This window comes from Oryctolagus cuniculus, chromosome 8, assembly GCF_051225735.1.
Source record: "Oryctolagus cuniculus isolate XC-2025 breed Fujian yellow rabbit chromosome 8, ASM5122573v1, whole genome shotgun sequence".
Lineage (NCBI taxonomy): Eukaryota > Metazoa > Chordata > Mammalia > Lagomorpha > Leporidae > Oryctolagus > Oryctolagus cuniculus.
In genome coordinates, this window is record NC_142874.1 from 39,387,006 (window position 1) to 39,402,112 (window position 15,107).

A 15,107-nucleotide genomic window follows, 5' to 3' on the forward strand; every position below is an offset into this window, starting at 1 on the left:
ATCAGCAAATCAACAAGAAAGCCCAAAGACTCTCCACACTTCCAAATTTATGCAGAGGGAGCTCTGGGTGACAGCGTTGGCCAAGGCGTGAAGTTAGTTCAAAAGAGATCTCAGGTCTTAGGCATATTGGTGATGGGCATCGCAGCCGGGGCTAACAAAATACCCTACACTGTAAATGGCAGCAACTGGCAACCGTCTGCACGCTCGCCCGCAGTCCTGTTTCAGGAGAGGCTGGAGGAGTTTTGCAATCTGATTCCAAAAGGGAAGTGTTTATTGTTATCGCAGGGTCTGCAAAGCCATCCATCTCCCCAGAAGAGGCTTCCCCACCTGTCGCGACCTGGACCGTCTCCACGGAGGGTGCCGGGCGCGCCACCGCCACGCGGCGCTGAGGTCAGCCTCCCGGGTCTTGGGAGAGCTCTTTTTATTCTAAATTACAGCCTCTGCAGCCACCGGATATCCTCGCTGCAGAACTGGCTGTAGCCATGTGGCTGCACTCGCGTTTCCTGACAACCACTGCATTATTTCCACTAATATCCTGTCTAAGGGCTCTCGCGCGGCGGCTCCCCATCGCCGCCACCCCCTCCCCGTGGGCACGGTCCCCGCCGTGGCCCCGTGCTCGCGAACAAAGCGCCGACCTCCTCAAAATACGCTCCGGGAGAAAAAGCGGACGGGCGAGGATGTGGGTCGGGGGTGGGTGCCCCGGGCCCAGGTCTCCCCGGACGCCTCTCGGAGACCCTGCCCCAGCTGCAGCAGAGCGCCCGGCCGGCGGCCACGCGCTGCGCGCCGGGGCGGGACGCCCGCGGCCGCCGCTCGCATTGTCCACGTCCCCCCCGCACCCCGCCGCGATCCGTCCCACCCTATCTGTGGCGCACACGCGCCCAGAGCGAGCGGCGCGCCCCGGCCTGGAGCAGCAGCAGCTGCGGCGGCGGGGGCGGGGGCGGCGCGGCGCGGGGCGGGGCGGGGCGGCGCGGGGGCGGGCCCGGGGCGAGGCGGCCCGGGCGCCAGCGAGGGAGCGAGCGAGCGGCGAGCCGCCGAGAGCAGCGCGAGCACCAGCATGGCGGGGCTCCGACGCCCGCAGCCCGGCTGCTACTGTCGCACGGCCGCGGCCGTGAACCTCCTGCTGGGCGTCTTCCAGGTCCTGCTGCCCTGCTGCCGCCCGGGAGGGGCTCAGGGACAAGGTCAGCCTCGCGGCGCTGGGCTCGCGTTCCCTCTCCACCCCGCCCCCTCCCGCCTCTTTCTTGTAGGGAGCAGCCGAAATCTAGGAGAGGGCGAGGGGAGGAGAGGCAGGGGGGCGGGCGAGGGAGCCCAGCGGTTGCAGCCCGCGGCTGATAAGGCTTTCCGCACTCCGCGTGTACCCCCCCGCCCCCATCTCTGCGCACCGCTGCGCCCCGTCCAGCCGCGGGGCTCGGGGACCGCTAGCCGCGCGCGCCCCGGAGCCTTTGTGCGCGGGCCCCTGCGCCCCGGGCGCAGCCCCCGCTTTGTGTGGCGCGCGCCGGTGCCTCGCCGCGGCCCGGCTTCCTGCAGCTTTGTTCCGCCGGGCCAGAAGCTCGGGCTGCCGAGCCCTGGGGTGCCCCCCGTGGCGTGGCCCCGGGCCCCCCCGCCTGCCTGGGTCCGGCACCCCGAGCCCGCACGCTGCGAGCGGCGCACACCCAGTTCCATTGTGCGGGTGCCCCCGGTCCGCTCTGAGCAGGGAGACGGGGCTTGTTTTGGGGCGAGGCGGGTGGCACGGGAGGACGCCGAGGGAAACAGGAAGCGCTCGCGTTCCGCGCACTAACGCCGCGGTGTGCTTTTTGGTGTCGGTGCAGCGATTGAGCCCTTGCCGAACGTGGTGGAGCTGTGGCAGGCAGAAGAAGGGGAACTCCTGCTGCCCACTCAGGTGAGGACGTCCAGGTGACGGGGCGGGCTGTGGGTGTGCGAGGGAGGAGGGGCGGGGAGGCCGTTGCGCCCCCACCCCCCGCGGCACAGGCGCGCGGGGCCACTTTGCAAGGCAAATAAACCGCAGGGCCGAGCCTGAACACCTGGCCACGGTGGCCTCCCAGGCCTCCTCCCTCGCCATGTGACAAGAGCGTGAGTCACGCCGGCCCCGAGTTCAGGAGGTGGGAGCCCAGGCCGCCGCAGCCGGGCTGCAGGGCGCGCAGACGGGGGTGTGCCCTGTTCTGCCTTAAGGGGGCTGCTGCTGTGTTTAATTGGCAAGGGGCTGGCCCCAGCGCTGGTGGAGGACCGGAGGGAACGCACTCGCCCTGAGCGCTGAGTAGCTTTGGGAAGATGGGACTTGAAAGGATTGTAGTCTTGGATTTTCTCCAAGCGCCTTTAATTCATGGAAGAATACACCCACTTAAGAACTTGAGTTTCAGGTTTTTGGTGTCCCCCCCTCCCCCCGTATGGTGATAGAAGGGTTACATGAAGAAAAATACTTAGATTCTACCGCGAATCCGTGGCCGTTTGGAGGGTAGCAGCAGTTACAGATCTGATAGGCTGTTGTGTTTAAGGTTGAATTCTGACAAATTCTCAGTGCAACTTACCCTTCTTGTTTTAAAAAAGAACAGCATTTACGATTCCAGAGTTGGCTGATCTCCCTGAGAGGCAGAGAGAGACAGAGACAGACAGACAGAGCTCCCAGCCCCTGGCTCATGGCACAGATGCCTGCAGTGGCTGGGCGTAGGCTGGTGGAAGCTGGGAACTGAATCCAGGCAGGAACCCCATTGCTTGAGCCATGGCTGCTGCCTCCCTGGGTCTGCATTAGCAGGAAGCTGGAGTCTGGAGCTGGAGCCAGAATTGCAAATTGACCATGTGGGATGCAGGTGTCTTCTCCAGGCAAAATGCCTAGAGGTTTATTTATTTAATTGTACACATTTAAGTAGAATATTTTTGATGGGTGTTTTTCACCAGCAACCGTAGTTACCCAAAGCACATTTTGTGTGTGTGTGTGTGTGTGTGCACACGCCCGCGCGTTGGTAGTGGTGGTGAGGGTTCCATTATAAGGGGATATTCAGCTGTGTGTGGCAGTGTTTAAGATGAACGTGACTTCCCACATGGGTGGCAGCACTTAATTCTATGTTGTCTCTTTTGTGGCTGCTTAGAAAAACAGGATGTGTCGCTGGAAGTTCACTGGCCAGGCTCTGCAGGTTTAGCTTTTCTCTCTCCTGTGTGGAGGGCTGGTTCGGAGATATTTGGAATAGGCGTCTTGACTGGGGGATAATGAATAACAGCTTCAAGGCAGAGGTGATCTTTCGGGAGAATTCTCCTGGGCCTTCCACGAAGGCTGAGTGAGACCGGTCCTTGAGAGAGACTTCTGCAGGTTGGGGAGCGGAAACTCTGGCTTTCTTCGGTGATCTGGTCGGTGCAGCTTGGAAGACGCAGAAAGAGCACGGCTTTTGTAATCCTGCTGAGAGAGGCGCACTTAGCCCTTGGGGTGGTTACTTGGAGAACAGTTCATTGCCAGTGACCTCCTGGGCAGAGAGGGTCTTATCCTGCCCTTGGGCTGTTGAGCTGGTCCTGAGCAGTGGCGCTCGCTGCTGCCCTTGCCCACTGACCGCGTGCTGGCGACTAGAAACTGCCAGGTGCCCGTGGGAGCGGGAACCCCCCCCCCCACGCCAAGAAGCCCTCCTACGTATCTGTTTTTGCCTTTTTGCCCAGTTGCAGTCTGTACCTCATGCTGGGTGATGTTGGAAGACAGAGGAGACTGACAGGCAAGGAAATCATAAATTCTTGTTTGTTCCAGAGTTGGAGGTTTTTCGTAGTCGCTGAGCTCAGAGGTGGAAATGTCAGGGCCCAGGGCATGAGGAATTATCATATTTATATGGTCAGAAGCTATTCTTAGTGTCTGGTTTTGTTTATGTGTTTAATACAGTGTGTTTTGGTAAAAAAGAATTAAAATGTTAGAATGAAGCCTTGTGCAGTACACACGGTAGAGACATTTGTAGCTGAGCTGTTTTAATCACAGCTATAATGAAAGTGAAACTGGTATTCAGAATACTTTTCTAAATACTCCCACTGGATGTGTGAATGTTAGAAAGCCATCTTCTCTGCTTCTACCTGGGCAGGAGGGAGAGAGACAGCCACATGCGTTAGTGCTCTCATGAGCTGCAGAGAGTTCTGAAGAAAGTTATCTTTTAAGCACATGGGAGACGGAATTAAAATGGAATTACAAGATGAGTTTGGTAAAATAGAATTAGGAGATAAGCTTGTTTTGGTGCAAAGAAACAGTTTCCTGCTGTGTGTTATGTGGCGTCTGTTGAAAAGAGAGTATTTATAGGTGCCATTCAAATCGGAGGGTTTTCCCGCTTAGGTAACTAGTTTGTTGGGTTCCTGACATTCAGGAAGACCAAAGGATGCGTCTAGAACCTGGGGCTGTCAGTCATAGGTGACATCAGAAGACATGGTATGAACTAAATATCTGCCAGCACTATTTATTTTCCAACATATTTCTCTTCATGTAGTTAGAAGGAGAGACCGTCCATACACTGGTCACTCCCCAAAATGCCCACAGCAGTCAGGGCTGGGCCAGGCTGAAGGCAGGGGTCAGGAACTCCATCTGGGCCTCCCACATGGTTGGCAGGGACCCAAGTACTTGAGCCATCATCTGCTGCCTCCCAGGGTGTGCATTAGCAGGAAACTGGATCAGAAGTGGAATGGAGACAAACCCAGGCACTACCTTATGAGATGCTGGTGGCCTCTTTAACAGCTGAGCCAAATGCCTGCCCCAACACTGATTATCTGAGTAATTATTTACTTTGGAAATATTTCCTGTTGAGTGGGATTTTTTTCCATCTTTTTCTGATGAGTCTCTAAGTGATCAAGTCTTTTTTTTTTTTTTTTGATTTATTTTATTTATTTGAAAAACAGAATTACAGAGAGAGGCAGATAGAGGGAGAGAGGTCTTCCATCTGCTGGTTCATTCCCCAGATGGCCTCAATGGCTGGAGCTGAGCTGATCCGAAGCCAGAAGCTTCTGTGTCTCCCATGTAGGTGCAGGAGCCCAATCACTTGGACCATCCTCTGCTGCTTTCCCAGGTGCATTAGCAGGGAGCTGGATCGGAAGTGGAGCAGCCAGGACTCAAACTGGCACCCACATCGGATGTCAGCACTACAGGATGGGGCTTTAGCCCACTGTGCCACAGCACCAGCCTGTGATCAAGATCTTGAATAACACTTCTGTAGTTGGACCAGATACAATGACTGAATTGTTATAAACTCCCAGACTCTGTGGCCCGGCCTCCAGGGTTTGAGTCCCAGTGCTATCCTTTTTTTTTTTTTTTTTAAAGCTTTGTTCCTTTACCTTTTGTCCTCAGTTTTCAGCAGGGGGAATGATCGTGCTTATATCAGAAGATTTCATGAGAATTAAGTGCCTTGGACTTAGCACCTGACATAAGGGTCGGAAATAGAGCAACTGAGACTCTAGCCGGCGCCCATATCAGACGCTGGTGCTGCGGGCGGTGGCTTTACCTTGCTATTACCTTGCTGGCCTCCATATGTGGAATGTTTAAAAAGTTTATAGAACATATGTATTATGAAAAAAACACTTTGCATGGATTTCAAATGTTTCATTTTTCTTTCTTTTTTTCTAAGGGCAGGGAGAGATCTTCCATCTGTTGGTACTTTCCAAATGCCCTCAATGGTCAGGGGTGAGCCAGGCCAAACCAGGAGCCAAAAACTCAGTCTAGGTCTCCCATGTGGGCGGCAGGGGACCGAGCTACTTGACCTATGACCTCTGCCTCCCTGGGTGTGCACTAGCAGGAAGCTAGGACTAGAAGCAGGACTAAGGCTCAAATCCAGGCATCTGATGTTGTATGTGGGGGTGTCTCAGCCAGCAGCGTGTCAACCGCCAGGCCAAATGCCCACCCCAGAATTTCAAGTTTTTTTTTTTTTTTGCACCAAAATAAACTTACCTTTTAATCCCATTTTGCCCTAGTGATAATTAGAGAAAGAAAGGAAAAAGGCGATTTTATTCTTCGGTCTACAGAAGTTTTCCTTACTTTTGACCTTCTGACAATACTTCAATACGCTGAATCGGAAGTGTTGCTGGCCTGGCAACCTGGATGGATGTTCAGGTGTTTCTCTTGCCCAGAAGCGATGCAGTGTGTGCACGGGGCAGCCCTGTGCACCTTCTTCATGTCTGGGGATGGGCATTTGGCACGGTCATTTAGACCTCACTTGGGAAGCCTGTATCCCACATCGGAGTGCCCGGGTGCAAGTCCGGGCTCCACTTCTGGTTCCAGCTTCCTGCTGATGTGCACCTGGGGAGGCAGCAGGCCACGGATGGCTGCAGCACTTGGGTCCTGCCAGCCTTGTGGGAGACCCAGATTAAGTTCCCTGCTCTGGGCTTCAGCCTTACCCAGCCCCAGCCGTTGCAGGCATACCGAAAGGTGACCCAGTGAGTCAAAGGTTTCTGTCTGTTTCGCTACCTTTCCAATAAATAAGTGAAAATTTTAAAAATACCTATTTTTGCCCCCCCCCCCATGTCTGATAACAGATATGGACAGAAAGTGAAACAGGAGACGGTCTGGTGAGCCTCTGAGTTCTTTTTGATTCTCTCAGGTACTGAGTCAGGTGATAGCAGCCCACCCCAGTCTGTGACTCATCGACCAGTATTTGGAAATCTTTTTGTCATAGAGACTTATTTTTGGTTTAGTCTGCTTCCACCATCAATACTGGAGAAGCCATGTGACAGTTGGGTGCCCCCCCTCCCCCCCGTGTCACGTAAACCCTTGGGGGATATTTGAAGTCCTAGTACTGTGCTAGTAACTGGAAACTAGGACCTGATTTTACAGATGGGGAAACCGAGGCAGAGAGCAGTTAAATCCCCGACCCAAGGTTAGAAGAAAGTTGGGCAGTGGTGAAGTCTGGACCCAGCAAGTGTTGGGCCCCAGAGCAGGGGCAGGAATGTAGGGTCTGCTCCCTTCCCTTTGGGAATACCCTAAGGTAACACTCAAGTGCTGGAATGTAGAGAGAGAGCAGGGCTCAGTCACAGCTGTGGGGGGAAGAGATCGCGGTGGCAGTGTGTGACTGGGGGCCACAGTGTGGTTCAGCACCCACTGCGTGGTTATGGAGCAGGGGATGGGTAGCCCCCGACTGCTGGTGCAGGCATGCGCAGGGTGGGTTGTTGCAGCCGTCTTGGAGCAAGAGCGAAAGGCCCGGCTGCTCTGGTCCTCGAGCTCTGGGGATCCCCAGGCTGTGGGCTGATGACCCGGCCGCAGGGTGGGAGAAGACAGGACGCGCCTGCACGGTGTCTTCTCCCGGTGCACAGGACTTACTGATGGAGGTGAGGGGAAGGGGGCAGCGCAGGAGGACCCTCAGGCTTGCCCAGGGGGTCCAGGACCGTGGTGGGGTCCTTGACGGAAGCAGGGATCGGGTTAAAGCCGAAGCTGGGAGCCCCTGACCTTGGGAATTTGATTGTTGGTCAACTGCTTCTGGGGAGGTCCATCTGTATCCCCTGGAGGCATCGGGAGGTGGTGCTGGAGTTCTGAACTGACGCCTCCTGCAAGGACCATGGGATGTCTGCCAGGGGCTGGGCACCCGGCCTGGAGCTGTGCTGACCACAGACACCCCGCCTTCACCGTCGGGGCTAGGCAGGCATTCATCCGGTACCCGTAGGGGTGATGGGGAGAGGCCGGCTTGGGCCTCGTGGATACAGGCTTGGGTCGCAGTCTTGCCCAGGAGGATGGGCAGTGTGGCAGAGCTCCCTGGAGTATAGCTGGGAGAGCAGGATCAGTCCGCTGCAGCCAGTTGCGTGAGCTCCGGGAGGCTGTGGCCGGCGAGAGCGAGCCACACAGCCTTGAATTGCATCTGGCTGTCTGTGTCGGTTCAGGCGCCTGCCGCTCCTGCTTCCAGCCCCTGTTTTCTTTTACTTACGCACGTTACCAGTGGTCAGGCTCCTGGGTGTGAGTCTGACAGGTGACTTTGGGAGAGCTTCTGGGTGCGGTGTTGCTGTCATTTATGAAATTATCCGCCACCTTTTCTGTGTGTGAGAATATACAGGTGTTTACTAAGAGGATTCTAAGCTAAACAGAGTACATTGTCTGCATTTGGGGTTTTCATTAGCATTAAACTTTATCTTGTATGTTTGAACTTAAGCATTGAAAAAACAGCTTTTGGAGAGAGGTGGTGAAATCACTTTGGGATTATGTGTAAATTGTGGTTTTACTTTAAAGTTGGAGGGGTTTACACAGTGATTTCATTTACGTATTTGAATGATGTATTAGTCTATTTGAAAGGCAGAGACAGAGATCTTCCATCTGCTGGTTCACTCCCCAAATGACCGCCACAGCCAAGCTTGGGTCTGAAGCCAGGTCCTGGGAACCTGTCCCAGCTCAGATCTCCCACGTGGGTGGCAGGGACCCAATAGCTTGAGCTGTCCCTACCACCCTCCAGGCTATGCGCTAACGGGAGACGGGGAGGTCAGGAGTCAGGCGCTCTGTTGGGGGTGCAGGTGTCCTGGCCTGTGTCTCAGCCCACAGCTGTCGTAGACACTGATGACAAGTTCATCACCCCTGTCGCTGGGCAGAACCGTCTCTAATGCTGATTTTGGGTCCCTTCGCAGCCCCTGCTGACCCGTGTGCTTTCTCTATAGGGTGATTCTGAAGAGGATCTGGACGAGCCTTCTCAAGAGCAGAGGTAAGGAGAACGGGAGTGAGCCCTGCCCGCGGCCGCTGCGTGAGAGCTGGGCGCATGCCTGCGCTGGCTGTTGCATGCCCTTGTCTTCCGCAGTTGTGATGGTTACTGCTAGGAGTTGCCGTGCCTGTTTTAAAATAAGGTGGTACTGAAGGCTGTTGGAATACCCTGCCTCACTTGCTTTTCCCGAGTTGCGTTCGCGCCCTCTGTCTGGCTCGCCAGCCAGCGGCTGCTGAGCGTGGGGCACCGTGCTGAGTATTGAAGATAAAAGCCCGAACAAGGCGCGCCCTGGGGTAACTGTAAACCGAGCAGTCACGTGCGTGATGAGAACGAGCAGGAGTCCCATCCTGTGGTAGGGGGTGATGCGGGAGACGGGTGAGGCGACCGTCAGGAGGGCACGGACGCACTGGCTGCAGTCTGGGGGCTGGAGGAGCAGCCGCACGGTGTGCAGAGGTAGAGTGCTGTGGGCAGAGGGAACAGCAGGTGCAAAGGCCCTGAGGCTGGACTCCTGAGCCCTGTTCTGGTAGCAGCCCAGGATCCCTGGAGAAACCCAGTGTGGTTTATACGTTAGTGAGATGAGATGGGGCCTGAGATGCCACAGTAAGGTGTTGGTGTGTTATTTTTATTTTTTGGATTTTTTTTTTTGTTTTCATCTTATTAGAGAGATTTTTCTACCTGCAGGTTCACTGCCCAGGTGCCTGCAACAATCGTGGCTGGGCCGGGCTGAACCCAGGAGCCTGGCACTCAGTCCAGGTCTCCCACGTGGATGACAGGGACCCAGGTGCTTGAGCCGTCAGCGGCTGCCTCGCGGGGTGCGCGCTAGCAGGTAGCTGGGCTCTGCAGCAGAGCCTGCAGTCTGGTCCCGACACTCCTGTCCCAGATGGGGCCTCCCGGCTGCTCCGCCGAGCACCTCCGCTGAGGTTTATTTTTGAGCGTAGTTTGAGTTGTGACTGTGTTTGCTGCAGAGGGCTGGTGAACTGGCCGTGTTTGAGAGATTGTTACGTTCATGATACATTCTGGTGATTTTTGGATAAAACTGACGGGGTTTAGCCAATGTGGAGATACTGCTATCCCCAAGCTGCTTCTGTTCATGACTGTTGACGGGAGCATCTTCGAGTGCCTGTATTAAAGAAAAGGGAGGAGGGAGACAACAGAGATAGCACTGAATTGAGGCTACGTCAGCCTGTCTCATTGTGTTGGTAAAAAATGATCAGATGGGGCCAGCCCTGTGGCGGAGAGGGTTAAGCCTCCGCCTGCAGTGCTGGCATCCTATATGGGCGCCAGTTGGCGTGCTGGTTGCTCCTCTTTCAATGCAACTCTGTGGTTCAAGTGCCTGGGAAAGCAGCGAAGGCTGGCCCAAGCCCTTGGGCCTCTGCACCCATGTGGGAGACCTAGATGAGGATACTGGCTCCTAGCTTTGGCCTGGCTGAACTCCGGCTGTTGCAGCCGTTTGGTGAGTGAACCGGTAGATGGAAGATCTCTTGATCTCCGCCCCCCCTCTTGTCTCTGTCTCTCCTTTCTCTGTAACTCTGCCTTTTAAATAAACCCATTTTTGAAAAAGGGATTGTGAATGCTGTTAAAAACATCAGTACTTACAACATGGCAAAGGTGTCCTTTTTGCAGATTTTAAGCTCATAAAGCTTTAATTGTGAGACAACTTAGTAGATGTTAATGTTACCGCTCTTTTTTGTATGACTATTACTTTCTGAAAAATCTCTGGTTTGTTTATTTGAGAGGCAGAGAGAGAAAAAGATGACAAATGGACAGACAGAGCGCTCATAGGCCGAGCCACTCCCCCAATGCCCGCACCTGTGCTGAGGGAGCTGGGAACTTGGAGTCTCCTGCGTGGCTGCCAGGGACCTGACTCCGTGAGCCATCAGCTGATGCTTTATGGGATGTGCATTAGCAGGAGGCAAAGCTGAGACTTGAACCCATGCACTCTGATCTGGGGTGAGGGCGTCCCGTATGGTAACGGCTGTGCCAGCTCCCCCCCAGCCCTGTCCACATTAGTGGTCTTTTGACACAGCCTGAGAAAGAATGAAAGGTGGTTGGGCTGCGGGAGAATTGTGTCAATGATTTAGGCTGGTGGCCAGTCTACTTTCAGGCATATATGTGGCTGTATGACTGTATACATGTGTAAAATCTATATTAAAAAAATGAGTCTACAGTGTACTTTTTTTTTTACTTTTAATTTTATTTGAAAGAAAAGGCATCTTCTCTCCCCTGGTTTACTTCCTAGACGCCCAATTGAGCCAGGGCTAAAGCCAGGAACCTGAACTCTAGTGGGGTTAATAAATAAGTCTTTTTTTTTTTTGACAGGCAGAGTTAGTGAGAGAGAGAGAGAGAGAGAGAGGTCTTCCTTTTCTGTTGGTTCACCCACCAAATGGCTGCTATGGCTGGTGCGCTGTGGCCGATCCGAAGCCAGGAGCCAGGCACTTTCCCCTTGTCTCCCATGCGGGTGCAGGGCCCAAGCACTTGGGCCATCCTCCATTGCCTTCCCAGGCCACAGCAGAGAGCTGGACTGGAAGAGGAGCAACCGGGACAGAATCCGGCACCCCAACCGGGACTGGAACCCAGGGTGCTGGCACCGCAGGCAGAGGATTAGCCAAGTAAGCTGCGGCGCCGGCCACTAAATAAATCTTGAATAAATGAAGATTTATTTATTTATTTGAAAGGCAGAGATAACAGAGAAGGAGATAGATAGAAGTCTTCCATCTTCTGGTTCACTCCCCAAATGGCCACAAGGCCAGGATGAAGCCAGGAGCTTCTTCCAGGTCTTCCACCTGGGTGCAGGGGCCCAAGCACATTGGCTATCCTTTGCTACTTTCCCAGGCACATTAGCAGGGAGCTGGATCGGAAGTGGAGCAGTTGGGACTCAAACCGCTGTCCATGTGGGGTGCTGGCACAGCAGGTGGAGGCTTAACCTTCTACACCACAACACTGGTCTCAGAGACCCAAGTTCTTGAGCCGTCATCTTCTGCTTTCAGAGTGCACGTTAGAGGAAGTAGAGGAGCCAGAACTGAAACCGGGCTCTCTGTTGGGGGATGTGGGCATCCCAAGCGGTGACTTAACTGCTGTGCACAGCACCTGTCCAGTGTACTCTGTTTTCTATCCTGTTTTATGTCATTTTAAAAATGCTAGTTGCTACTTACTGGATTGGTTTGTTTAGTTAGTTGCTAGTAGTTTTACTGGGATATAATTCATACACCATACCATCCACCCATTTATTTATTTATTTATCAGATGTATTTATTTGAAAGGCAGAATGAGAGAGAGAGAGAGAGAATCTCCCGTCTGCTGGTTCACTCCCCACATGGCTGCAACAGCCAGGGCTGGGCCAGGCTGAAGCCAGGAGCCAGGAGCTTCTTCTGGGTCTCCGACATGGGTGCAGGCTCCCAAGCACTTGGGCCGTCTTCCACTACTTTCCCATTATTGGGGAGCTGGATCAGAAGTGGAACAACAGGGACTCAGCTGGTGCTCATATGGGATGCTGATATTGAGGCAGTGGCTTGACCCTCTGTGCCACAATGCTGGCTCCTGCATTAAAAGGGTAAATTGACACCATCAGCAGAGAAGTTGCTCAAGCTGTACATTGAGTGACCTAACACCATTCACCCACTTAATGTGCTCAGTAGGTTTTTAATAAATGGCAGATTGTGCAGCCGTCATCATAGTGAGTTCTGAAACTTGTCCCACCTGCATTGATTTTTTGTTTTAAAGATTTTATTTGTTTGAGAGGTAGAGATAGAGAGGTCTTCCGTCTGCTGGTTCACTCCCTAAAAGGCCGCAGTGGTCGGAGCTGGGCTGATCCGAAGCCAGGAGCTTCTTCTGGGTCTCCCACGTGGGTAGAGGGGCCCAAGTCCACTGCTTTCCTAGGCTGTAGCAGAGAACTGGATCAGAACTGGAGCAGCCGGGACTTGAACTCACACCCCTATGGGATGCCGGCACTAAAGACAGATGCTTAGCCCACTGCACCACAGTGCTGGCCCCACACCGGCATTGATTTGAAAATTCAAATATTGGTTCACTTTGATCAGTGCTGATGTATGTGTTTTATGTCTTTGGTGTACAATTTTGCAGTATTTTGCTGTAATTTTATCTCTATTTACTCATGTGAACTTGACTTCAAGCTTGTGTCTTTTGGCTTTGTGTGTTTTCTTGCTTTGGCCTGGCCCAGCCCTGGCCATTGTGGCCATCTGGGGAGTGAAGCAATGGACAGGAGATCTCTCTGTGTCTCCCTCTGTCTCTGGAACTCTGACTGTCAAAATAAATAAATCTTTAAAAATACTAAAACGGGGCTGGCGTCGTGGTGTAGCTGGTAAAGCCGCCACCTGCAGCGCTGGCATCCCATATGGGCGCCAGTGCAATTCCTGGCTCCTCTACTTCTGATCCAGCTCTCTGCTATGGCCTGGGGAAGCAGCAGAAGATGGCCCAAATTCTTGGGCCCCTGCACCCGTGTGGGAGACCTGGAAGAAGCTCCTGGCTCCTGGCTTCGGATTGGCTGAGCTCTGGTCATTGCAGCCATTTGGGGAGTGAACCAGCAGATGGTAGACCTCTTTCTGTCTCTGCCTCTCTGTAACTCTGCCCTTCCAAAAAATAAATGCATCATCAAAAAATAATAGCATCAGACCACCGACAGCCATCCTTGGAGAGGCTCCCCATGTGAAGACGTGAGTGTGTGTGTGAGTGTGTGCGTGCACACCTGCACAATGCCCATTGAGGGCAGAGGCTGCTGGAGCCCTTGCTACCACCTCACGCAGTTTGGGAAAACTCTCGGGGTAATTGGCCTCACTGAGGATTTGTTGATGTTGTCTTGACCCCATCATCTGTGGATGCTGTGCAGTTGTATTTGGTTGAAAGCCAGAAAAGCAATGTTGGGAAAACCTTCTTCCCTCTCTCCTCTCCATGCCCGTGGCTCTCCTGGGTGTTCTCAAATATCAGCAGTAAACGGTTCTTTGCTGGGAAGAACAGACCGGTGCCGGGGTTCCAGCGATGAGGGCAGATGAGAGCTGACTTCAGCTGTTACTGGGATTGCGAGCGCTGGGGAAGCTGAGCTGGCTGTCTGGGTACATATCTCTGATAAGCCTTTTATTTGAGTGGGGGAGGAAGATGTGTGAGAATGCAGAACGTTTAAGTGTTGGCAAACTATCGATGCATTGTCTGAGGCTACATCCAGAAGCTTCTGCAAAATGGAATTAAAGGTGAAGTTTATTTTGGTGCAAAAAAAAATTGGTGCCCATGCTTAGTAGGGGGCCTCAAAAAGTTCCTGAAAAATGCATATTATGAAAAAGCTGTGGGGCCGGCGCCATGGCTCACTAGGCTAATCCTCTGCCTTGCGGCGCCGGCACACTGGGTTCTAGTCCCAGTCGGGGCACCGGATTCTGTCCTGGTTGCCCCTCTTCCAGGCCAGCTCTCTGCTGTGGCCCGGGAGTGCAGTGGAGGATGGCCCAAGTGCTTGGGCCCTGCACCTGCGTGGGAGACCAGGAGAAGCACCTGGCTCCTGCCTTCGAATCAGCGTGGTGCACCGGCCACGGGAGCATTGGAGGGTGAGCCAACGGCAAAAGGAAGACCTTTCTCTCTCTCTCTCTCTCTCTCTCTCTCTCTCTCTCTCTCTCTTACTGTCCACTCTGTCAAAACAAAACAAAACTGTGCATATATTTAAAGCATTTTTTTGCACCGAAATAAACTCATGTTAATTAGTGAACCTGAGAGGCAGAGTGAGAGCAAGAGAGAGAGCTCCTGTCCTCCCAAATGCCCCCAGTGGCCCTGCACTCTGGCTGAAGCCGGGAACTTGCTCCAGGTCTCCCACTCAGTTCCTGAGATCAGGAGCCAGAGCCGAGTGTGGAACCCAGGTCCTTCCGTGGTGACATGTGGGTGCCTTCACCATCAGGCAAGATGCCCACCCCAACCTTGGATTCTCATTCCATTTTTGAAGCACCCTTGTATATCATCTCCGCTTTCTCACCGGTTGTAAGCTTCGGAACTGCTGACTGGCTGGGTTCACTGTCTGTGGAAGGCCCTTGGTGTTTGGTTCTCAAATGCACGTCCACCTGGCAAGGAGTGGCAGTAACCCAGCTTCTCCTGTTCTCCTCTCAGGGGCAGAGAGCCTCAGAGTTGGGTGGGAAGGGGCCCTGAGGCCTCTCAGCGACACCCTGGAAGTACGGCACCGACGTCCAGAGAAGCTTCCTCTGGACAGTGCAGGCTATGGGGCCCCTGGGGTGGCGGTGGGGCGGATGGAACTGTTCTTGACTCTTCTTTGTTTCCCTGCAGAAACGGAAGTTCCTTCCCAGTTGAAAGGCTCCTACACTTACTTATTTTGTAAGCTGGAATTACAGAGAGAGAGAGAGGGAGAGGGAGAGAGAGAAATCTTCCATCCACTGGTTCACTCCCCAGATAGCCACACAAGTCAGGGCTGGGCCAGGCTGAAGCCAGGAGCCACATCTGGGTCCCCCACGTGGGTACAGGGGCCCAAACCCTTGAGCCATCCTCCACTGCTTT

General features: G+C 53.9%; 1 protein-coding gene across 6 annotated transcripts in view; it reads left to right on the forward strand.

Annotated features, from left to right (window-relative positions):
* Positions 1 to 972: 972 nt before the first annotated feature.
* Positions 973 to 15,107, forward strand: part of TMEM131L (transmembrane 131 like) — a 181,640-nt gene continuing 167,505 nt past the window's right edge. For 5 of the 6 annotated variants that reach the window (XM_051819935.3, XM_051819938.3, XM_089302304.1 and 2 more), the window contains exons 1-3: positions 973 to 1,178; positions 1,806 to 1,876; positions 8,569 to 8,612. In XM_051819935.3, coding sequence (XP_051675895.3) covers positions 1,055 to 1,178; positions 1,806 to 1,876; positions 8,569 to 8,612 — 239 coding nt within the window. In that variant the 5' untranslated portion in view covers positions 973 to 1,054. The remainder of the gene's footprint in view (positions 1,179 to 1,805; positions 1,877 to 8,568; positions 8,613 to 15,107) is intronic. The other variant, XM_089302307.1, reaches the window with a different exon arrangement.